The following is a 25,777-nucleotide window of genomic DNA, read 5'->3' as shown; positions in this document are numbered from 1 at the left end:
TGACCCAGCAGGCTGGTGAGAAGGGAGCTAGCTGGCACTGATGAATTTTAACAATTGAATTTCCCACATTGGCCAAGCTGCCAAATCTCAGTAACATAGTCTATTTCTTTGGTTACCTGCCATATGCTTACTGCAGATTAGTAACTGCAAGGAGCCTGGTTTTAACTCCATGGCACTGTTTTGTGCCAGATCAATAATAAAAGCAAAGGCACACAGCAAGCTGTCCTCATTTCCTTTCTTTGGTGAAACAAAGACCCTTGTAGTACAACTGAATGTTACTGACAGATCAGCAACATCACTGAAACATATCAACAATTGTACTTGTTTTTCACATATAATTACTTGAAATATGAATTAGCTAAATGCAATAGTATTTTTAAGGAATTGAAGGCTTGCCATGGATTATCAACAGTTTGCAAGGGGCATGCAGTTTATGTGTTGTGTAACTGGGAAATTTCTCTTTTAACAATAGATTCTGATGATGTACTTAGAAAAATGTATTGTTTGCATATGTTAAGACCAAGTGAGTTTAAGCAATAGAAATTAAACTAATAATACTAAAGTTAATAACATGTGCTTGATTGAAAGATCCTTTCTTTCTGCATTTGCATCCTACATAGGACTTAATGTACATCTTAATAAAATTAATAGAAAATAATGAAACGGTCATATTTTCCTATGATGTGAGTAGAGAATCCTTTAGACAATGAGTAAAACACAATGTCAGAACAAACAAAAAGTTCACAAACCCTAAACTTGAGCATAGTCTAAGCTAAACCGTTCTGAATCTTATCACAAATTCTCCCTAGAAAAGCTTAAGGGAAATTTACCAGACCAGGCCTTCAAGCAAAATTGAGGGCACTGAAGTCCTTTGAGGTTATCATTTTTTTTTTTATTTTTATTTATTTATTTTTATTTTTTGACAGGCAGAGTGGACAGTGAGAGAGAGAGACAGAGAGAAAGGTCTTCCTTTGCCGTTGGTTCACCCTCCAATGGCCGCCGCGGCCGGCGCGCTGCGGCCGGCGCACCGCGCTGATCCGATGGCAGGAGCCAGGAGCCAGGTGCTTTTCCTGGTCTCCCATGGGGTGCAGGGCCCAAGCACCTGGGCCATCCTCCACTGCACTCCCTGGCCACAGCAGAGGGCTGGCCTGGAAGAGGGGCAACCGGGACAGAATCCGGCGCCCCGACCGGGACTAGAACCCGGTGTGCCGGCGCCGCTAGGCGGAGGATTAGCCTATTGAGCCGCGGCGCCGGCCGAGGTTATCATTTTTTAAAATGACCTGATTAATCCTGCTTCAATAACTTTAATACTTGGACAATTTAAAAGAATATGAATCATTTCTGCTTGATATGTTAACAAATTAAAATAACTATAGCTCTTCCTATTTAGATCTGAATTGGGATTGTATCAAGTTATGTATTGAATACGTAATGATTTGGATAAAATAAAGCATTGGGAAGCTACACATGCCAAGAAATCAGAAATGTGTATCTCCAGAGAGAGTCATGTTCACGAATGTTTCCCAAATGCTTCCTTGTTTTATGAGACAGAAGAATGCTTGTTGTGTTGTCTGTGTGTGTATTTTAATTGAAAGTTAACTCCAGGAGCCTAGATTGGAAAAGTCATTGCCACCAGAACAACTAGCATAGTTGTAGGGTTGCAGGGTCAAATTGCATATAGCCATTGTGTATATTCCCACTAAACTAGGTTCTTTTTGCTTTTCACTTGTTAAATTTCTTGTTCAGCAAAGTATTAAGCTTTTTTACTGTTATGTAAATTTAAAATATGTTATGTCAAAAACTGAAAAAAAAAAAAGAAAGGCAAAATGAAAGAGGACGAGAGGGAAGGAAGGAGGAAGAGAGTATCATTATTTTCTTAAACTTATATGTATATATCATATTAAATCTGTTAAAAATTAATTAAAATTTGAACAAAAATGAAACTAAAACAATTATAACAGTCATCAACAAAGGCACTTTACTGGACATAAGCATTCTTTTGACTTATTGTCTATATATTTCAGCTTTAGATATTCAAACTAAAACATTTAATATAATTTAAAAAGGTCAGCTTTAATATGTAAATTTAGCAATCTTTCAAAATGCAGTTTGGTATACAAATATTAATATGTTTATATAGTTGCAACAGAGGTTTTTTTAGAAAATATACCAATTATAGTAGTACCAGAAGAATAAAATGCATAGGATCTGCATATTGCAAGCCATAAAATATTGTTGGGATAAATAAGGACACCCTGGATAAATGGATGAGTTTTTGGAAATACTTCCATGAGCTGGGCAATCTTTACACAGGTGTATAGATATATGAGAATGCACTGACCTTATACAGTAAAGATCTCTGCACCTTAATATTAGAAAAACATTTCTAAAATGTTTATGGAAAATAGAATTATTTTATCAGGAATTTTTGGAAGACCTCTTTGTATGTGAGGTACACCTCACTGGATTTAAAAATTGGAAAAAATGACAAAGGAAGCACCAAACTGGATTCAGAACGTTGATTAGATATGTGGCCACCACACACTCTTGATGCCAGAACTAAAGATTAACCTGTCCAGTCACTGCTACAGCTGAATAGCTAAACACCACATAGATTTCAGCAAGAGAACCAACCAGAATCTTCAAGTCAGTTGCCTGGCTCCAAATAAAGGAGGGACAATTGAGTTAAGCACACCTAAATCTTTCCTAAATCTTCCAGCAAGGTGAACATGTCCTCTTTCCGGGAGATGAGTCTGTGAGGTGTTACTCAGCGGGAGTCTCTGCACAAAGAAGCAGAGTGGGAAGGGAAGATAAGGTGTCCCACCCAGGTCTGGTGTAGGTTTCTTGCACTTTATTCTTTATATTTGTAAAATGATAGCAGTAGAGTCTATCTCATATTGTCATGGAAGAATGGAAAAGATAGTCTACATGAATGATTTTGCCAAGGACAATAAATGTTGAATTGCAAAAGGAAAGCATAGAACTTTAGAGAGGAAAGTGATCTTTAGGAAGATAATTGGCTCCATCTGCTCCATTTGAGGGAGTAGGAAATGGGCCAGGCATGTCAAGACCTTTGTCTATGGCTTGCTGGATATCTGTTGTTTACGTATCATGAGAACTGCATCTAGATCTCAGCTGTTTTATGCAACTAGTTCAGAATTCTTTCTGTTGCATGGTAGCAGAAGTGCCTATCCTTCTCACAACCAGAATTTGCTGTAATGTAGACTGTCTGTTCCTATCCCTGTGGAGGTCCTGTGTGCTGCTGCACTCAGGTAGCAATTTATAGCTCTTGTCGTGCTTTTGCAATAAGAATGAGATTACTGTTTAGAATTAAGGTAGCTATTTTCACAATCCACCATGAAGCAGTTAGGCAGACATTCTTTTGAAAGTAAATAAACACAGTCAACCTCAATTATTTGTTTCCATTTGGCCTATTAGAAAAGGTAATGATTTAATGACACCCTAGTGGTCTATAATAGTCAATACGCCACAAAAATAAATCATAAAATCCACTTTTCAATATTAACTCTAGAATGAGTGTTATGAAAAGGCACCGAGCCCCAGGGAATCACATTGTTTTACTTTCCCATCAAGAGGCAATATTATTAGTTTTCAATTATCTATTCACTGGTCAGGAAAAATATAGGATCTGTATGGAACAAGGGAGGCTGTGATATGCTTTGTTTTGTTAGATGATGGACACTTGAAACATTATCTGGGATAGTTGCTATGCAAAATTAAATGATCCTGTAAAGCCCACATAATTTTCTAACTATGTCATGCATTTTGAAGTTCAATTTTATTAGATTAGAGCCAACAAGGGTCAGAGAGAGTGGTAGCTGAAGGGACATTATGACCCCTTTTATCTGTAGAGCCACAGGACTGCCAGGGCAGGGGAATACGTGTGCTCATTTCAGATTGACACAAACACACCCATTGTTTATTTTGGAAAGAGATACAAACTTCTATGTTGCAAATAGTTGCTAGAAGCTTGTGTCTAGCCTCCTGGCTCTCTGTTAAGACAAATGCTGATAGGAAGAGCTTCTGTTCCATGATTTTCTGTTCATAAATTGGCACCAAGACTTGTAGTCAGAAAGACAGCTGTACACATCTGGAATCATCCCAGGTAGAGTCCAAAACCAGGCTTGGCCATGATGGTGAGGCACAGCAAGATACTCTTTTTTTTTTTTTTAAGATTGATTCATTTATTTGAAAAGCAGAGTTATAGAGAGGCAGAGGCAGAGAGAGAGACAGAGAGAAGTCTTCCATTCGCTGGTCCACTCCTCAAATGGCTGCAAAGACTGGAGCTGTGCTGATCTGAAGCCAGGAACCAGGAGCTTCTTCCAGGTCTCCACATGGATGCAGGGCCCCAAAGACCTGGGCCATGTTCCACAGCTTTCCCAGGCCATAGCAGAGAGCTGGATCAGAAGTGGAGCAGTTGGGACTCGAACTGACTCCCATATGGGATGCCGGCACTTGCTATACCACAGTGCAGGCCCCAAGATACTCTATCCTATACCAACAGAAAAATAGCTCCTCCCTGGATTTCTCTGTCTCCACCTGCATTGCCACTGAGAGCAACAGAAACAACAAGGACCTGGGAGGCATTGGACCTGGATATGTCACAGCTTTTCCTCATCTGTAAGGAATGAAATTAGCCTCTATTTGGTAGAATAATGGTGAACATTAGAGCTATTTATTGAGGACTGTATATAGCAAACACTAAAAATGGTAGCTGTTTTTATTGTTGGTATACATATACACCAACATACATATATGCATAGATTGTATATATACATACATATATACATATATTGTTGGTATGCATATATAAATATATATCTAAATTTCACCCTCAGTTGATCAGTCAATAGTCAATAGAAAATTCATGGCCGGGCCACCACTGTGGCATAGCAAGTTAAGCCAGTGCCTACAGTTCCAGCAACCCATGTGGATGACAGTGTCGTGGATCCACTTCTGATCCAGCTCCCTGCTAAGGTGCCTGGGGAAGCAGCAGATGATGGCCCAGATACTTGGTCCCTCCTACCCATGTGGGAAACCCAGATGAAGCTCCTGTTACCTGACTTTGGCTTGGCCAAGATCTGGCTTTTGCAGCCATTTGGAGAGTGAACCAATGAATGGAAGATCTCACTATTTCTGCCTACCCCTCTCTCTCTGTAAGTCTGCCTTTCAAATAAATAAATAAATTTTTTATAAAATATTTTTAAAAGTACATGGCTTAGAAGATAGGTATCCTTTTTCCCCAGTTGTCCTTGTTTACATCTATGTTTCAGAATAATTATTTCTAGCACTTATTTTCACCCTGAAAAGTTACTTAGTTTGGAAAATAAGTTATATGATCACCTGAAATAATAATCAAAATGAGAACACTGATTTCAGAGAAATCAGAGTAGTTATTATCCTGGTGCTGATGAATGAGCTATCCACTCATTTGAATGGATGAGACAACCACTGCTTAAAACATTTATACTGGGAACACCATAAAATGTTTTGTTTATATAAAATAAATCTTAAGTGATAGTTACAAAAGCAAGAACAGAAACTCAGTGACCTTAAGGTTTGTCCCTAAGATATCATTTTCCAGTGGGTAAGGAACATTATGTGTTTATTCTCACATTGTTGGCTACAGTAGCTGCAACTTAAGGGGGATGGCTTTGGTACTGACAAGACCCTTTAAGTGCTTGCTGCATTGCCAGTCTCTCTCTCTCTCTCCCTTCCCCCATTCCTTTCTCTCCTCCCTCCCCCATCTTCCTTGACTCCTGTTAATTGCTCTGATTCTGGTAGCCTTCATATTTAGCTCCAGTACTTGGGGTTTGGGGAGAGCGAAAAATAAAACTTACGTGAGAGATGGCACTAATTTATCACTTATTATCCTGTCAAGTTTGGAAAGGGAGGGAAAGAACACTATGGACAAAGACTGCAAGTCTGGGTGATAGACATAACTTATCCTACTTAATGGAAGTTAAAATTTTTGCAAGAAGGATTTTCACTTTCTTCTTCATATAACTTCCTTTTATTCTTTGTGTTCTGATTTTAAAGTGTCTTTTGTGTCTCTCTTATTCTATATCTCCTCTTGAAAAAGTTCCTTTCAAATTGAAAAAAAATTACTTTAATAAATTATGCTCTTCAAAATGTTTCTTTTATTTTTAATTGATACAATAGTTGCACATATCTATAGGGTACAATTTGATATTTCATACCTGTAATGCTGATACCTTGTGCAATGATCAAATCAGCCAAAAATAAAATGCATCCAATACCTTAAATATCTATCAAACTCCTGTAGTGAGAACACCCAAAATCTTCTGTTCTAGTATTTTGAAATATGTAATGCTTTATGTTAGGTTTAGCCACCTTGATGTACATTTTTAACAATGCCCTATGAGTCAAAACTGAAAGGTGAGTTCAAGTTGAACATTTTTCCCCTTCAACTGGCTTGACTATTTTGTTTCTCACTCTTACAGTATATGTATTTTCAACTACATCTAAACCGATCAGCCTTTAAACAGAACTTTTTAGAAACTTATTTTTCAGTCCCAGATGACTATCAAAGTCAAAATCTCATTCCTTCTAAACATTCTAAGCTGTCTAATTTCTTAAATACTCTGTTATTTTTTAGCCCAGAATTCTTAGTGGCCAGTAATCTAGTTAGGCTGAAGCTAAGACGGCAGCTGGCAGAGAGTAGACAGAACCTCATGTTGCTCCCAACACTATAAGCCGTTACACGTGCAACTTTTCTAACTTGTGGCACTTTGAGTATACTTCTCCTAGACTCACTGATGGCTTTGAATGGAGTAAAAGCCCACAGCAGAGAGAAGCAGAGTTCTGGAAGAAGTACAAAGTCTCTGAGTTATGCCAATGCTGTGCTCCAAATTGTTCTGTTTTCCATGCTTGTTACCTTTGTTTCAGCAACCCAACTGGTCCCCCAGTTTTGCATCCATATGTCAGCCCTAATGTTTATCCTGACAATACATTGAGTTTACATCCAACTCAATATTGTTCTTGTGCAACTGCTTGGCAATTAGGAAATGTATATGCACCTGTGGCATAGGTAGAAAGGATTGCAGGGTTTTGAAATTCATGGGTTAAAAATTAAAAGCTGGGGCTGGCACCGTGGCTCACTTGGTTAATCCTCCGCCTTGTGGTGCTGGCATCCCATATGGGCGCCGGGTTCTAGTCCCCGTTGCTCCTCTTCCAGTCCAGCTCTCTGCTGTGGCCCGGGAGGGCAGTGGAGGATGACCCAAGTGCTTGGGCACCTGCACCCACATGGGAGACCAGGAAGAAGCACCTGGCTCCTGGCTTCGGATCGGCGCAGCGCTGGCCCTAGTGGCCATTTCGGGGGTGAACCGACGGATGGAAGACCTTTCTCTCTGTCTCTCTCTCACTGTCTGTAACTCCACCTGTCAAATAATAATAAAAAAAAACTAAAAGCTAAAATTAATGTGTGGTATGACTCTTCCATTGAGTAACATTTTACCCTGATTTCTAATAATTATGAAGTCTGATTTAAGTAATTCTGCACTTTCAATTTTAGACATAAATAAATCTAGACTACATAGTCCTTCTTCTAAGTGGGTTTCTGTGGCCCCACAGATAAAAAAAAAGGAATCATCAAACACAAATATCAGGTGTTAGATAGTTCAGAAGTTGAATTACCATGAATTGTGGATTATCTTGGAAGATACAAAATATGCTTTTCTAATACCATGAAATAAAAAGTCTCTTTTTTAATGTAAGTCCCTGAGAATCAAGAGGGAATAAGAGTTTATTTCCATGGCTCCTTAAGAATTTCCTTACAGTACTTTAAAGTTCTTCATTTTCACCTCTATAGAGTTTGTTTCATACCTCATAAAACCATGATTGAATAAAGAATATGAAATCGAATGAACTGTTTTCAAATAGAATTCACCACAGCTAGTCACAAGTACAAAGCTTGCACAGGCAGGCTTGTTCTTTGCCGATGTCTCTGATGTTCCATTCCCTCTGAGAGCCCTGAAAAATATTTGAGAATTAAACATGCAGGTCTCATCTTCATTCTTGTGACCTTGGTAGTGATCTGTTTTTATTTTTACAGGCAATGAAAGCTTAGAAGAAAACTATGTCCAAGACAGTAAGATGGGGTTTGTCATCAATGCCATCTATGCCATGGCCCATGGTCTGCAGAACATGCACCATGCCCTCTGCCCTGGCCATGTGGGCCTCTGTGATGCCATGAAGCCCATTGACGGCAGCAAACTCCTGGACTTCCTCATCAAGTCCTCTTTCATTGGCGTGTCTGGAGAGGAGGTGTGGTTTGACGAGAAAGGTGATGCTCCTGGCAGGTAAAGCAGTCTTGTCAGTATTGGGTATGAATACCCTTGTGAGCCTCCTGAGCCAGGCAGAAGGCAACTATGGCTCCATTTAGTTCTATGGTTTCTGGGTGTTGTGAGAATCAGTTAAAACTAGACAGCTCAAAATAAGGGCTGACAATACATGAAATTTACCAAATACCTCTGCTTTTTAAAAGATTGAAATGCTTCTTAGTAGACACCTGGAACCCTCACTTCTGCCTGTGCTACCATCCCCTTCCCCAGATATTACTCAGCTCTTAATCAGAGTGCCTGGAACCTTGCTGCAATCCCAGGAAACGAAAACAAACAAACAAACAAACAAAACAAAACAAAACAAAAAAACCTGGTTTGCAGATGTATTGAATGATCTGATTGATTGGTCACAGTACTATTTTAGTCATGAACCATTTTGAATATTGTATCTGATTAAAGAACTTAGTATGTGAAGAAAGCCAAGCCCTACCCTTGTGCCCCATTTTCTCTGGCTAAGTCATATTTCTGTTAACATAACTTTTGGGAAAAAGAGGAGGATTTTATTTCTGAGATTAAATCTGTATGGCTTCATAGAATTAACCAAGAAGCAAAGAAAAACATAACCTAAATATTCCCTTTAAGTCATTTTACATAAAGATTGTTTATTCTGCAATACTTGTTTCAATACCAACAGTTAGCTCATACATAATTGATACTCAGAGAATGATGTCAGTATCAAGAATAGTTGTGTTCATGCATACACATTTTCCCAGGAAAGGGATAATCAGAGTGGCAGGACGGGAATGAGAAAAACCTGTAGCAGAAAGGAAAATTTCCTGTTTGGCTGCTGATCAATGTGCCCACAATCTTGTCAGCCATGTTATCTTTTAGCCTGTGATTTTGCTGGGTTATAGCTTTTTTAAGAAAGTATACGTTATGTTACAGTAGAAGAAGACAGAATAATTTAATCCTTACTACTTGAGGTGTATCATTATCCTTCTGCTACAGCTAATAAAACAGCATCAGAGAAACTAAGAAACTCGAAATCACAACAGAGAGCAAGTGGATGAACAGCGAAGTCTGACTCTAAGGCTTGGGATCTTCACCACATTACGCTGCCTTTTAGCTATTCCTAGAATTAGCAACATTGCCTACAACCTTCTTCTTCATTGAAAATTTATTTATTTGAAAGGCAGAGCTACAGATGGAGAAAGAGAGAGAGAGAGAGAGAGGGAGAGAATATCGTCCATCCAATGGTTCACTCCCCAGATGACCACAAGAACCAGGGCTGGGTCAAGCCAAAGCAAGGAACCAGGAGCTTCATCTGGGTCCCACATGTGGGTGCAGGAGCCCAAGTACTTGGGCCATCTTCTATTGCATTCCCAGGCATATTATCAGGGAGTCAGGTTGGAAGTGGAGTATCTAGGACTTGAACTGCTGCCCCTATGAGATGCCATCATCAGAGACAGCGGAGTAACCCCCTATACCACAACACTGGCCCTTGGCAACATTTTAAATGCCATTTCAGAAGCACTGTAAGAGGCTGATCCTAAAAAATTCTCAGCAGATCTCATCTTTTGATTTATACATAATGTACCTTTAGAGAGTCCCTTGTGGGAACTCAGTGGCTTCTCCCTGAAACATCCAATGGCTTTAAAATGGATGTGACATAATTCATTATCAGTAATTAAAATGATGAATTTATCAGAGTCTTTCCAAGTTACCACTTAGGTGGGAGCATGTTTTGATTGGAATGTGAGTGGGATGGATGGATAATCCAGCACCTGTCAAGTGCAATGCTTCAGGGCACTGAACACCTTAAGAAATGGTACAGAAGGAACAAGTGAGTCTGTGACTGAGTCACCCACCCCTTTGAACCCATAGTTGTAATCCTCAGTTCTACTTGAAACTAGGGCTAGAAAGGGGTTGGATTTGCAATGTAAACCTTCCTTCATGATTCCCAAAGCAAACATGCAAAACATGCTTAGCTCATGGCTAGATGCATTTTTGACACTCCATAAATACAACTTTCCTCCTCCTCACTCTCTTGTCAAGTTATGCAAAAATGTAAGTGCACAAATTTAGCTTGTTTCTCTTTCATCTTTAATTACATATGCAAATTATGAGCTTTCCCTTGAGTCTCTTTTCAAGGATCATTTCCTCCTGCTTGAAATCAGGCATCATAATCTGTGTCCAATTCCTGTTTCAATCACATCCCTCTACTTACATCTCCTGTCACATCATCATGCAAGCCTTTGGTCCCTCTTGTGATTATTTTAGTTAATCATCACACAACATAAACTGAATGCATTGCGAGGATGCTGTGAAGATGAGGATATTTGAAATAAAGCTGACATGTCAGAAAGAGACTCTGGGGTCAAGAGAAAAGACCAACATTCATTAATGCACATAGTACAAGGCAGCCTCTTTTCAGTAAGTCAATATTTTTCCCTTGGTATCTTTAAGCATTTATTTTTTCTCCAGTTTTTGGTGCTTTTTAAAAATGTGCTTTCATACAAAAATATTGTGAATTTTTTAGTCTCTAAATGCTAATGAAGTGTGAACTGATTTCCTCTAAGAAAGACCAAATAATGAGGTTGAAATAAAACTCTTAGGAAAATGATTTATAAGAAAAAGTTATTCTAAATCTAGCGTTGCAGCAAAGCTTTCATTGGAAGTATGAAAAGAGTGGTGATATTGTAATATCAAGTAAAACACAAAAATTAATGGAAACAAATAGGAAAGCTACTCATCATTAACATTCACAAATTCTACAGCCATGATGATTTTAAAATGGAAATATATTGGTGTAGTATATCAGAGTCATTGATCTCAGGATGAGTGTCAGTCATTGGTCCACGATTACTATCCACTTGGATATTACTAACAGAGCTCTTCTGAAGAATATTCTGCAATATCTCAGTAACAAGAAGGATAGTGACTCTGTTAGCTCAAAGTCAGGAAAGCAAAGACATGAATTCTATGCTCCAGGTGCACCATGTTAGTAAGTTTTGTTCACCAGGAACAGTGAAACTTCTTTGACTCTCCCAAAGTCATCTTCCCTTTAGGGTACAGATATTTGTAGAAATTGCAAGAGTCTGGATGTGGAGAAGCCACCAGCTGTCCTGTGGCCGACAGGATAATTTTCACACAACAAACAGGCAGAAAAGCCAACAAGCTTATATTATTGGTCGAAACAAGTAGGCTGCTAGATTTCAGAAGCCGACTTGCACTGACTGGGAGTAGTTTCCTGGAGTGCAGGGTGAGAACTGTGGGTCTGAACCAGTTTAGAGAGGAGAATTCCAGCATGGATTGCACAGGGGAATGGGGATCATGAGTGGGGAAGGGGGGCTCAGGAAGAGGAATGTGTGTATTTTGATTAATTGTCATGTAGTTTCTTCATTTATGTGCAAAGAACAAGAGGCCATGACTCCTACTGTAGTCCATGAGGATGAGAACTCTGCACTGGTACTGCAGAAAAGAAGCTCACTTTGCAGAGCCAGGCAGGGGGCACCAGGCATAGAGTTTTAGGAAACCAGCACATGAGTTATAGTTCACTTAAAGTAAATAGTAACATGCAAATAAAATGCAAGACTATCAGAGTCTCCAGTAACTGAGAGACAAATGGCTGTGCCACCACAAAAATGTTGTCCACTCTTTTTATAATAAGAGAAATAAACAGAATAGTTAAGGACATTCATATTAATACTGAATATCATTGTGATAGTCCCTCATATTTTGTTAGTCATTTTGGGTGGCTATAACAAAGTACCATAGATTATGTGGCTTATAAACCCCCAAAATTTATTATTAAGAGCAAGTTAGCAGATTTGGAATCTAGTGAGGGCCTAGTTTGTGGTTCGTGTGTGGCACTGTCTGTCTTTATGTGGTTAACTGGACGGGAGAGCTCTGTTAGGCATTCTTTCAAGGGCACTAATCCCATTCCTGAGGGCTATGTCCTGAAGACTTAATCACCTCCCAAGACCTCACCTTCTATTGCCATCACTTTGGGGGTAAGGATTTTCATTAATGGGATTTGGTAGATACACAAACATTTAGACCAGAAAACAAGTGCATTTGTATCAATTGCAAAATAGTTTCTTATATGGTTTATTTTTAAAAATTAATTAATTGATTATTTACTTGAAAGACTGAGAATGCGGGAGAGGGAGAGATATATCTCTTCCAACTTCTAGTTCACTCTCCAAATAACTACAAAATATCAACAAGAGCCGGGACTGAGACTGCAAAAGCCAAGAGCAAGTAACTCAATCTTGGTCTCCCACATGGGTGGCAGGGACCCAAGTACTTGAACCATTATGTGCCACCTCCCAGGGTACACATTAGCAGGGTGCTGGAATTGGAAACAGCCAGAAATCTAGATTAGGCAATCGTAGGTGGGCCACAAGTGTCCCAAATGCCATCTTAACCTGTCACCTTACAAGCCTTATATTACCCATGAGAACTCCATAAGGCCTAAATAGTTTAGTGATAATTCCAAGTAGCATAATCTATCATTAAATGCTAGCAAAGACTCCAAATCAAACATTCTGATGTCGAGTCATGTGTCCTGTCCATTAGAATGGAGAATGCCTGCCCTGCAAAGATGAGGAGTACATTGTGGATGCAGCAAAGATTTTCCAGTGTGTGTATGTGTGTGTGTGCATGTGTGTGAGGTACCATATGATGTTTATATGTATGTATATATAAAAATATATACACACACACATTCACATATATGTACATGTTTTAAAAAATCCATGAAGCAGCTTGTACTGTGGCGTAGCAAGTAAAGCTGCAGTCTACAGTGCAGGCAGCTGGTTTGAGTCTCAGCTGCTCCACTTCTGATCCAGATCCCTGTTAATGCTCCTGGGGAAACAGTGGAGGACTACCCAAGTGCCTCTGCACCCACATGGGAGACACAGAAAAATCTCCTGGCTCTGACTTCAGATCTGCCCAGCCTTGACCTTTGCGCCCATTTGGGGACTGAACTAGTAGATGGAAGATATCTCTCTCGGTCTCTCTTTCTCTGTAACTTTATCTTTCAAAATACATATTTAAAAATGTATGAGAATAGAAGTAAAATGTATGTTTATTTTGGTGCAAAAATATTTTACATAGTATTTTTTTCATAATATGCCCTTTCATGAACTTTTGAAGACCCCACATATGCATGGATTTCAAAAATGTTTGCACACTAATGAAGTTATATGTATATATGTTTATGAAATAATATGTGTATATGTACAGTGACAGCATTACTGTAGTAAAATGTTCTAGTTATAGAATCAACCCTTGTGCAGCATTCTGACATTTAAAATCACTGAAATAATAGACAATTATTATTTCCTTTTAAAAATGTTTGTCCATGGCGCCGCGGCTCACTAGGCTAATCCTCCGCCTTGCGGGGCCAGCACCCCGGGTTCTAGTCCCAGTCGGGGTGCCAGATTCTGTCCTGGTTGCCCCTCTTCCAGGCCAGCTCTCTGCTGTGGCCAGGGAGTGAAGTGGAGGATGGCCCAAGTACTTGGGCCCTGCACCCCATGGGAGACCAGGATAAGTACCTGGTTCCTGCCATCGGATCAGTGCGGTGCGCCAGCCACGGCGGCCATTGGAGGGTGAACCAATGGCAAAGGAAAACCCTTCTCTCTGTCTCTCTCTCTCACTGTCCACTCTGCCTGTCAAAAAAAAAAAAAAAAATGTTTGTCCAAATCAGGGAAAACGCCTTGATGTTAAATGTCAATGAATAAAGGCCGGCGCCGCGGCTCACTAGGCTAATCCTCCGCCTAGCGGCGCCGGCACACCGGGTTCTAATCCCGGTCGGGGCGCCGGATTCTGTCCCGGTTGCCCCTCTTCCAGGCCAACCCTCTGCTGTGGCCAGGGAGTGAAGTGGAGGATGGCCCAGGTGCTTGGGCCCTGCACCCCATGGGAGACCAGGAAAAGCACCTGGCTCCTGGCTCCTGCCATCGGATCAGCGCGGTGCGCCGGCCGCAGCGCGCCGGCCGCGGCGGCCATTGGAGGGTGAACCAACGGCAAAAGGAAGACCTTTCTCTCTGTCTCTCTCTCTCTCACTGTCCACTCTGCCTGTCAAAAAAAAAAAAATGTCAATGAATAAGATGTTAAATTACCAACATCCTTACTAATTAAAGATGCTTTGTTCATATTTCTTGCTCTATTAGCATCAAAAAAAGTTGCCAGACTTGGAAAACTGTCCTTTTTTAATCCACTGTAGCAAAAACACAGAAAAGAAATTTGAAACAAAAATAATCAAAGAAATTAATGTTCTCATGAATTGTTACTTTTTGAATGATTGCTATAGTGAATAATGATTTGAAGATGATCAACTCAACACACATAGAATTATTTTTTGGAGGATGGCCACAGAGAAAGTTACAAGAGTAACATTTTCTTTAGTAAATATGAATGACACACAGAGAAAGGGAAATGAATGCACCTTCTGGAAAACCAAAGGAAATATTAGCGATAAACTAAAATACTTATTGAGACTGGAATTTGTATATCTGAGGATACCAGCATCTATTTAATTTCTACTAACAATCTATTTATCAAATTTCTTTGTCTTTATATAATGTCCATATCCTATGGGAAGTTTTCTGTCTTCTTTGTAGGTATGATATTATGAATCTTCAGTATACAGAAGCCAATCGCTATGACTATGTGCATGTTGGAACCTGGCATGAAGGTGTCCTGAACATTGATGACTACAAAATCCAGATGAATAAGAGTGGAGTTGTACGGTCTGTGTGCAGTGAGCCTTGTTTAAAGGGTCAGATTAAGGTAAGCTACACATGTGTTTGTGTCTGTGCATTAGTAAAGGAAAACAAGGACATTCTTGTTATACAAGACTGTCTAGATAGGGTGTTCCAGGCTTACTGTTTTTGCTCTGTTTAGCTAAAATTGTAAAGATAAACAAAGCATAAGAAACAGAATAGTTAAACTCAGCATATTCAGAACAGTTTTAATTTGAATCTTAGTGATGGATTAGGATTCTTAAACATAATATAGGCAGCAAGGGGATGATAATCAAATAAAAAATCGGAACACAAGTAAATAAACCCAAACCACTAATGCTGCTTAGTCATCATTTCAGATATTATTAAAGAAAGTGTCGCTCCCCCTCTTCGTGGAGGAACAACACTAAACCCTGCCTAGGTTTCCTATCTGAGTCACGGCACCATTATGTCGCTCCCCCTCTTCGCGGAGGAACGACACAGGGCCCTGCGCTATTCTTTTGTCTGCTCGGCCCTTCCTGGGTTTGCTGCTGGTTCTTCCCGGGTTGGCTACCGACCCTTCCACCTCCGTGGAAGGGCGGTTCCCCCTGCCACTTTCCCCACTTCCACGGGGGAGCGGCACACCGCTGGCTGGCTCTCTAGGGGGCTGCTCAGATGTTCCTCAGGTGTTCCTGGTGCATGTTGTCTCTCTCCTCCTTTATAGTCCTCTTCCACCAATCCCAACTCTGCTACCCACACGCCGAGTACGCTGCTCTCCTCCAATCAGGAGCAAGATCAGCTCCTGGAGGTCATCACTCAAGTTGGCGAGAGGCAGCTGTGTAGAAGCTGTTTCCTCCTCTCCCAGTGCCATATTGTGGGAGAGCAGATGCATAGAATAAGTCTTAATTCCAGTAACTTAGTCTAGTCCGAGTTGCTCCCCACAGAAAGTTCTTGGATCTAACAAACATTGTGGGTGGTGTTGGATGCATCAATTAATTTGATTATAGTGATTAAATTATATGCTTAATACTTAATGCATGCATATATGAACTAACCATATTGTACACCCTGAGGCTATATGATTTTTGTAAACTAAATTTGTTAAAATATAAGTGTTGAAATAAAGTAAATGTGGAAATTAAAACCAACAATACTGCTTAGTCATAGCTCTAGCTATTGTTAAAGAAAGCAAAAGCCCAACAATGCTAAATTAGCATGTATTTAAAATAACAGAAGTTGAAATGAGGTAACAGTTGCTCTCCTTTTCATTTCCCTTTTCTTTTTTTTTTTCTGTACTAGGTCTTTTGATTTTTCTGCAACTGGTGTTTTTTTTTTTTTTTTTTTCCCCAGCTAAGAGAGAGTTCCTACTTTCTGATTATTTTCAGGGTTCTTTTGTGGGGAGGTGGTGGTAGGATTTGAGCAAGTAACCAGGACAATATTTTACATGAAAAATTAGGGTAAAGAAACATGAAATACCAAGCACTTGACTGAGTGTGCTGTAGAATTCTGGGTGAAGAAGGCCTGGAAGAACTCTCTGTGTCCTACACTATTTAAAAACTGGTGATACTTTAGGAAATAGAGCATAGGGGAGGAGTTGTGAACTGGCAGGGGTATGGATTAGATGACCTAATAGGTCTTTCCCATCTCTAATTTTCTGTGATTCATCTTGGCAAGCAGACAAGCTGTCACATAAATGTCACACTGCACAGCTGGAGCTGGAGCAGATCATGTGTGAGGCTCTGGCCTCTCACGATGTTGCCACACTGCTCTGCTGTTGTCTACACTGGAGCTGCAGAACCATTCAGGCAAAGGAGATGCCCTGAGAAGTAAGCATAACGATCCTCAGAGCCAGTATCTGGTCATGCACTGCATAAGTTTGGTGTGGAAACTGGAAAATCCTTATCTCAACTGATTAAAGAAGGTAGAGGATTTGAAACTTGCAGCATTGGCAACCCTGGTGGATTCAAACTCTTAGTGACTCCAGGCACTCTGAGGAAGTAATAAACTTCTGAGATGAGTCATCTAAGTTGCGTATATCTTGTTCCCTCTCTACAGAAGTTATATTAAAAAAAATGTAATAACTGTGAAAGCCAGTTAATCAAAATGGAACAATGTTAGTCCTCACAGGGTGCCAGAGGCCTCCTGCCATGACCATGATTAATCCTTGATTTAGATCACAGGAGGATCTGGCCCAGGGGTCCTACATGGCTCAGTTGGTGTGGAACATTCAGGAAACATGGAGATGCTAGTATTCAGTGAGTGCAGAAGTATTTCAGTGGAGTAAGATTGGCTCCAGCCAAACTAATGTGCCTCAGCAGCCTAACAGTGTTGCTTCTCCATTTCTGATTCTTCTCCAGTGAAGTTCTTTACGAAAAGACAGCTGGGTGGTAGGTTAGAGTATGCCCTTTGAAATCCAGAGGTGCCAAACTTCTCCTTGACTCTCATTATGAGATGTCATACAAATGGCTCTGGTAGCATCATCTGAAGACTAAATTCACATGGTGGAGAGAATGCAGACAACCTGGGTTCATCATAGCAATGCAAAGAATGTCACAAGATGGACTCAAGTCTCCTTTCCAATGTGGGCATCACATTGGGTATGCTATGGATAACTACTATGAAACAGTTTATGGAACTTCAAAGTTTGGTTTCTAAGAGAAGGAAGGAAAAAATTAGCAGATAGGAAAAACAAATTGTTCCAGGCATTCATTGTACTCCAGCTCCCTTTCAGAATGCCCTCCTGTCACCCTGAGTGCTGGCAAACCATGAATGGGTGCTTACACACCATTTGCATTCCCATTGCATCTTTCCCAGGAGCTGCTTTTTCCCCCCACCACCAGAGGTAAAACTGCATGCATCTCTTCACCTAGATACTGAAGCGTTGCTGGCATCAAGTTTGTGTTAAGCCCCAAGACAACATGGTGTAATCGGAGGAAATCCCAAAATCATTGCTGAGCCATTGCAGGGTGCTTGCTATACATGAAAACCTCTTGAGAGGATAAATTTAGAAAAATTGTGTGGTCTGCTGGAGGAAAACATGCCTGTTCTCAGTAGCACCTGGAGTGCAGGTGGGAGGGGAGGTATTTGCTTGCTTCCCATAAGCACCATGGGAGGTATGTAAACAAATGAAATCTGAATTGCTTTTGTCAAATAATGGCACTTAATATTTGAACACCACTAATTTGCCACCGACCAGGCCCAGGAGGCATAGAAGCAGATCTCAGTAGCCACTGAGTAAATGGAATATAGACTGATTCCAAGGCAACTAGAGGACATGTGCTTGTTTTATCTGGGAATATGTTTTAGGAAAAGATCAAATGATACATAAAAAGCTAAAATAATAATTTGATACCTTTACTGATAATCCATAGAACTTTCTTATAATAATTTGTTTTGAATTGCTTAAAAGTCCAATCACCTCATGCTATTAACATTTAGATCTATAGGGGCCTGTGCTGTGGCACAGTAGGTTAATCCTCCAGCTGCAGCACCAGTATCCCATATGGGCACCAATTCATGTCCTGACTGCTCAACTTCCAATCCAGCTCTCTGCTATGGCCTGGGAAAGCAGCAGAAGATGGCCCAAGTCCTTGAGCCCCTGCATGTGCAAGGGAGATCCAGAAGAAGATCCTGGATCCTGGCTTCAAATCTGCTCAACTCTGGCCATTGCGGAGATAAGGGTATCAGCATTTCAGGGTCCTGGTGAGGGCCATCATCTGGTTTCGAGGCAGCCATCTTTCCATTGTATCCTCAAATGACAGACAGCCTAGAGAGTGAACCTCTTTCTTATATTTGTATGAGGGCACTGATCTCATTCATGAGCTCTCCCTTCATGGTTTAATCACCTCCCAAAGACTACTCCCCCAAGTAACATCACATTAGGATAGGACTTCAACATATGAATTTGGGGGCAGAGCACCAACGTTCAATTCAGTGTAGATGCCTATTGAGTCATCATTTTTCCCCCAGGCTATGAGTTCTCAGGCAAATTGTTGAACTTTTTTGTATTTCAGGTACAAAAAATAGAACAATAACAGTACTTACTTCAAAGGGATTGTTCAGAGGATTAAATGAGAAAATGTCTGTAAAGAATGTAACACACAGGCTGGCACTGTGGTATAGCAGGTAAAACCACTGCCTTCAGTGCCAGCTTCCCATATGGGTGTTGGTTTGAGTCCTGGCTACTGCACTTCTGATCCAGCTCTCTGCTATTGCCCGGGAAATCAGTAGAAGATGGCCCAAATCCTTGGGCCCCTGCACCCTCCTGGGAGACCTGGAAGGAGCTCCTGGCTCCTGGCTTCATACTGGCCCAGCTCTAGCCATTGAGGCCACTTGGGGAGTGAAACAGCAGATGAAAGACCTATCTCTGTGTCTCTCCCTCTCACTGTTTGTAACTCTACCTCTCAAATAAATAAATAAAATCTTGAAAAAAGTGTTATATAGGCCGGCGCTGCAGCTTGCTTGGCTGATCCTCCGCCTGCTGCACCAGCACCCCGCAATTGGCGTCCCTGTTGGGGTGCTAGATTCTGTCCTGGTTGCTCCTGCTGGGAAGGCAGTGGAGGATGGCCCAAGTGCTTGTGCCCTGCACCCGCATGGGAGACCAGGAGAAAGCACCTGGCTCCTGGCTTCGGATTGGTGCAGCACGCTGGCCACGGCACACTGGCCGTAGCGACCATTTAGGGGGTGAACTAACAGAAAAGGAAGACCTTTCTCTCTGTCTCTCTCGCTCACTGTCTAACTCTGCCTGTCAAAAAAAAATGGTAGACATATATATTACCAATATGGCATCTTATGAACACAGAATGATTTCAATTTTAATAAAAACACAGGTAAATAAAATAATACTTTATTTATTTGAGGATGAGAGAGAGAGAGAGAGAGAGAGAGAGAGAGAGACTCCCACCCATTAGTTCACTCCATAAATCCCTGCAATGACCAGGTCTGGGCCAAGGCCATAGCCAGGAGCTGGGAATGCAATCAAGTCTTCTAGGTGAATGGCAGGAACTCAATTACTTGAACCTTCCCTATCATCTCTCATGATCTGCCATTAGCAGGAAGCTGGAGTCTGGAGCCAGGGCTAGGAATAAAATTCAGGTACTCTACTTTGAAGCACAGGCATCTTAACTGGCATCTTAATCACTGTGCCAGCCCCTTACTTTTTATTAGATAATCCAGTCTGGAAAAAAGAGCCCATTCCAGTGAATTCAATAGAGGAAATTTAATATAAGAAACTGGCTATAAAAGTAAAAGTAGTTATTAAGCAATTCAAAGACATAAAACAGCAAAAATTCATTCCCACTCCAGAGCTAGGAGGATACAGGGAAATCTCAGAGCTCTGACCTGAAATACTCTCCGAAGTGGGGAGGGAAGAATATCTTTTTTCTTTGTCTTCAGTTTCTATTAGTTCATTCTATGGTGCCAAATCTATCTGAAAGAGAGTTGGACTGATGGAACATTTGATACACAGGTTTCTCAGCTTAGGCTTCTCTCAACCCTAAAAAGTATGCAAGACTGAAATACTAATGGGTTATTGGAAGAGTCAGTCTCAGAGAAACAGGTGTGAGGGACACAGGGATGAGAGATATGGAAGGATGAGGAAAATCAAAACAAACCCAAACAAAGTGTTGCATTCTTGGGCAGGTCATTGCTTCACCAGCATGGCTACCTCTCAGCCACACAGACGCACAGACATCTCTAGGCAGGCTATTCAGATGACTAGAGGATAAAGGGAGAAGAAGGAGCACACATGCACCCTCCTATTTTCTTCTTCCTCTGGTCAAAGTTTAATCCCATAGAGGTTACATCTTTTGATTGCTCTAAGAAGCTATAGAGGAAGCCAAAATCCACATCCTGTCATATGTCCCTTCAGATTTGGAACCACTGGGAGGAGCAAGGGGCTAGGTTTGTTCTGGGCTCCTGCCATGGTGGGTCCAATTGAGGCATTTCTGGAACCCAGGGAGTAAAAGATAACTGGAGATGCCAAAAGATGAAGAAACAATGACAGAAACTGACATTGTCATTGCAGCAGCAGCCAGAATTCTCCAAGAGCTGTAGCCAAGGTCTCAAGAGACAGGTGAGGACCAGAATCTGAGGCAGTGCATGAAATGTGGACACCATTGTACAAGAAAATAGCAAGGGCTGGGCAGATGAGTCAGTCTCTCACATAGAGCCTGCTGCTGTTTTCTATGTCATGGTGTAGGACAGGGAAAGTGGAACATAGGGTTTGAAGGTGAAGGAAGGAAAGTGGAAAGGAGAAAAGGGAATAAGGATTAGAAATTAACACTTATTAAGCATGTCTTTGTGTAAGTACAGTAGATACTGTGCATCCATCATAGCAGTGATTATTTGAAACAATGCTTTTTAAGCAGGTTTTATCTCCCCTGTATATAGATGAGGGATCTGAAACCTAGAGGGGTTGAGTCACTTGTCCCTGAGCATTCTCAGCTGGAACCTGCCAAAGCTGGGATTGGAGCCAACCCAAATCCTTTATCATCCCACGGCCACATGTTGTTCAACTATCTTTCATTACATGAACTGGCATATTTACTACAAATGCAAATTTCAACTTCAAAGCCTTATTTTATCAAAAGTTCACAATAAAAACATAAACTGTTATCCACTTTTAAAATGCTAAGGGAGCAGAATCCACAATTAGGAGATGATATTTGGAAAGGAGGTTGGGAGAGATTAACAAAGACCAGGGAAGCAGCCCACAAGTGGAGGAAAAGACTACAAGTTGCTCCCACTGGCCTCCTATTCTTTCTTTTACACTCTCTCCTCTCCTTTCTTTCTTTTCTGTTTTCTTCATTTAAGTTCACCTTTGGTTTCTTTTCTCCTAGATGAGGGCTTGGGGTTAAAGAGTTTGGGGTTGGAGAGTGAATATGGTTTCTTCCTCCTTCTCTCCTAAACCAGCAAATCAAGAGAGCTAGTATAGGCGAATATAGAAGAAATTAGGTGAATGTGTCATGAATCATAAGTATTTCTTCATTTACACAACCCTGTTGTTGTATAGTAAAATGACACCCTAAAACTCAGTTATGCATATTTTATAAACTGTTGACATTAAACTTGAGTTAAATACTTCTATGCGTGACATATTAATTATTTCATCTTATTAGTGTTTTCTACTAGGTAAATGCAATTTTAGTTTCAAAAGTTATTAGATGTGACCCTCAAAAGACTACTTAATTTAAACTGCTGGAGATTCCCTTGCTGTACTTGAGCCCTTTGAGTTAGATTTTTCTAAGAGTGAGAAATGAGACCGAAGACATGCATGTTGTATAAAGGTATAAATGTAGAGGGAATATAATCTCTTCTCTATGATGAAAGATATCTTCAAAATGTAAGAAGGAAATTGATAAGAGTCCATTAGGAGCTCATTCATGTTTGACTCCTATTGGTGCTTTAAGTGTCCCTAGATTTGTGCCATGAAAATTATCAGATAATCCTTCTAGAGGATTTTGTCTAGAGAAAACTTAGAATTTCTGATAATATCCTTCTTTAAAATACAATAACTAATGGAAATTTTATATTGATCCCATTGCCCTTCAACATAAATCAATGATTTAAAAGTAGCCAAGTTGTTTTTGCTCATGTATCTTCAAGACTGTAGAGACTGGGGTTAGGATCTCAGATTCCAACACTTTTGACATCTTACGCAACTTATGATCACTCTTAGTAGGTGGGTTGTTAAATAATTCTCTCTCTAGATCTTTTGCTTTAACATTTTTTCCTCTTCCTCTGTACATTTGCCTACTCTTCAAATAACTCTACATATTTTCAGTTACTTATTTGCACTCAATTCTAGCATTATTTGAAAAGGATGCTTTCTTTCTGGAAGATTGATACCCACTCTTGATTAGTATCATCCTACCTTTTCTAATTGTAATAAAATGAATGTGAATGTGATGAGGATAACTTTGATACTCCAGAATGTATAAAGTAGGATATATGAAAATATATCTCTGTATTTGTGCATAGAGTTATCCCTCAGTATCTGCAGGATATCTGTCAGTTTGATGAGTCCTCATAGATACCAAAATACACAGATAATCAAGTCTTTTGTATAAAAGAGTATGTATTTAAATGTAACCCACATACATCTTCCTTTAGCTCATCTCTAGATTACCTGTTATACCTAATTCAATGTAACTGTTACGTAAATAGTTGTTGTACTGTATTGATTAGGGAATAATGACAAGGAAAAAAAGTGTGTACAAGTTCAATACAGATACAATTGTTCTGAATATTTTTGAGCTACAATTGCTTGAATCCATAATACAGAACCCACAGATACCAAAAGCTGAGATGTGTGAGTGTGTGTGTGTGCGTGTGTGTGCGTGTGTGTTTGTACTATTTGCTAACAAGTTTTCTCACTGTTTCATACAGAGATAACCACAGGAAACAGATGTACTTTAAGCTCAAGCCTTGCAGTAACAAGAGAACATGGGCACATTATAATGTTCCTATTCCAAGTTATAATACATCTGCTAGTATCACTCTCTAATGTCCTCAGAGAAAAAGACAAGATCAATATAATGGTTGAAAATGAAACTCAAATTTTTTGGAACCAACTACATAAACTTGGAAAATATTCTCATCAAATTTATTTTGCAATGTTTCTAGCATTGCAACATGTCTGTCAAAATATAGAATAACTAAAGATAGGATATGACACCATTTCCTGATAAAATCCACCACCTGATGAGATCCTATGCCTTGATCTGACTGCCTACAGTTGAAGGATTTAATAGTAAACACTAAAAGGACAAGGAAAATGGGTTGGTAAATTTGTTTCACGTAATCATATTTTGATTTTGTTTAGCAAATACTAATTTTACATTGGAAGAAAGAGATGAAACTTATTGAAGTGATTTAGAATATATTGTGATTGCTCTTATTGTACAGCTTATCATAACTAAAATAAGAAAATGGCAATCATTTATTCATTTTTTTCTTACATTGTTTAGAAAAAGATATCATTTATAAGGTAAATTTCCCATATCTATTCTGAGGACAGTTATGTGGTTTTTTATTTTTAATTTTCAAAAAGTATTTAACTTGGGCCAGGTCTTGTGATAGAATAACTTAGGACACTGCTTAGGACATCCGCTTTCCATATCATGGTGCCTGACTTGAGTCCCAACCTCCCTGTGTTCAGATTTAATTTCCCGCTAATACGTGTGGGAGACAGCTGATGATGGCTCAAGAGTTAGGGTTAACGATACTCACATGAGAGACCTGGATGGAATTTCTGGCTCCTGGCTTTTGCCTGACAGCCCAGGCTGTTGTGGGCATTTGGCTAGTGAAGCAGTGGATGGAAGATCTCTGTCACTTTTTTCTCTCTGTCTTTCTCTCCCTCTGTCACTATCACTATTCCTTTCAAATAAATAAATCATGTTATAAAAAATATTAAATATGATTATACTTTCAAAAGTTATTTTGAAGTAAAAGAACAAAGATTTAATTTTTAAAATGTAACTCTAAATAGTGGTATAAATTTTAAGCTAATTGGCCCATAAGAAAATATTTTTGTTTTCATGTAGGTTAAAGTTGCCATTATTTTAAAGTGTGACAATATTTACAGTATTATTTCTGACTCTACATATCGGATTTTTGATCATTTTTAATATGATTGTGAGAGACATTTGCTCCTGACATGAGGGGGTAACAGGGTCTATAATTAGCCTTCTTCTGTAAACAATGAGAAAACTTGATATAATACATGAAGTAACTGTGTTGAGGACAGTAAAATAAAGTGTGTGAGCTTGGTCCCAGAAATGTGAAGGGAAACCCTGGAATCACTCAGTCTTTCTGCCTGGAGGCATTTTCCTGATTGTTGCTAAGAACACAAATAGCATTTGGTCATCTTGAGCACTTAGGGAGACAGAAACAAAATTTGGGAAAGCAGTTGAAATTCATAGTGAAGAGTATGAAAAGGGAGGGAATGATTTAGAAAAAAAAAAAAAAAGGAACCCTATGAATTAGTAGGGCCATTTCCTTGAGTATTTGACTGAAGACCAGTCTATATGGAGTAGGATGGGATTCTCAGGGTACCGGTAAGGAACTGGTGCTAGCGAGCTAGATTCCCAGAGCCTACCTGGAGCCAGGAACTCTCTCAGCTTCCACCAACCACAGAGGAGATACAGTAGAAGGGTCACACTTAAATCACAAGGCTAGGTGTTCCTGGAGATGGCTATCCTAGATTTGCTCTTAGAAACTTTAAACAAAGACCAAGAGGAACAAACTAAACTACGAATAACTTACATTGCCTGCCAGAACAAAGGCCAACACTCCTTAAGGAAAGAAGAAAACAAATCCAAGACTTCACACTTTAATGTCCAACATCTGTCCAAAAATTTTTAGGTGTATGAGAAAATAGGAAAATGCAACACATTACGAGGAGTGAAGGCAAATCAGAGGACAGTTCTAGAAATTATATTGATGATGGAATTAGCAGTCAAAAACATTAAAACATCTATAATGAATATATGCTAAAGGACTTTTAAAAACAAATATGGGAAGAAAAATGAAAATTAAAAAATAGCAAAACTGAAGTAGGGATAAAAATACTTGAGAATATTGCAATAAGTGAGATTAATAGCATTGTTTGGCCAGCACTGATAAAAATGTCAAGAAAGTTCTTTAGAGAGATACTAAATCACATAAGACAGAAATCTGTGTCTATAGAAAGGTATTAAAAGCATCAGAAATAGTAAATATATA

General features: G+C 39.8%; 1 protein-coding gene across 2 annotated transcripts in view; it reads left to right on the top strand.

Moving 5' to 3' along the window:
• GRM1 (glutamate metabotropic receptor 1) overlaps positions 1-25,777 on the top strand; it is a 438,538-nt gene that overhangs the window by 358,196 nt on the left and 54,565 nt on the right. For both annotated transcript variants that reach the window (XM_002714863.6, XM_051855288.3), the window contains exons 4-5: positions 8,096-8,342; positions 14,951-15,119. In XM_002714863.6, the coding sequence (XP_002714909.2) occupies positions 8,096-8,342; positions 14,951-15,119 (416 nt within the window). The remainder of the gene's footprint in view (positions 1-8,095; positions 8,343-14,950; positions 15,120-25,777) is intronic.

The sequence above is a fragment of the Oryctolagus cuniculus genome, chromosome 5 (assembly GCF_051225735.1).
Source record: "Oryctolagus cuniculus isolate XC-2025 breed Fujian yellow rabbit chromosome 5, ASM5122573v1, whole genome shotgun sequence".
NCBI classification, from domain to species: domain Eukaryota; kingdom Metazoa; phylum Chordata; class Mammalia; order Lagomorpha; family Leporidae; genus Oryctolagus; species Oryctolagus cuniculus.
This window is presented reverse-complemented; position numbering and strand designations above follow the sequence as displayed.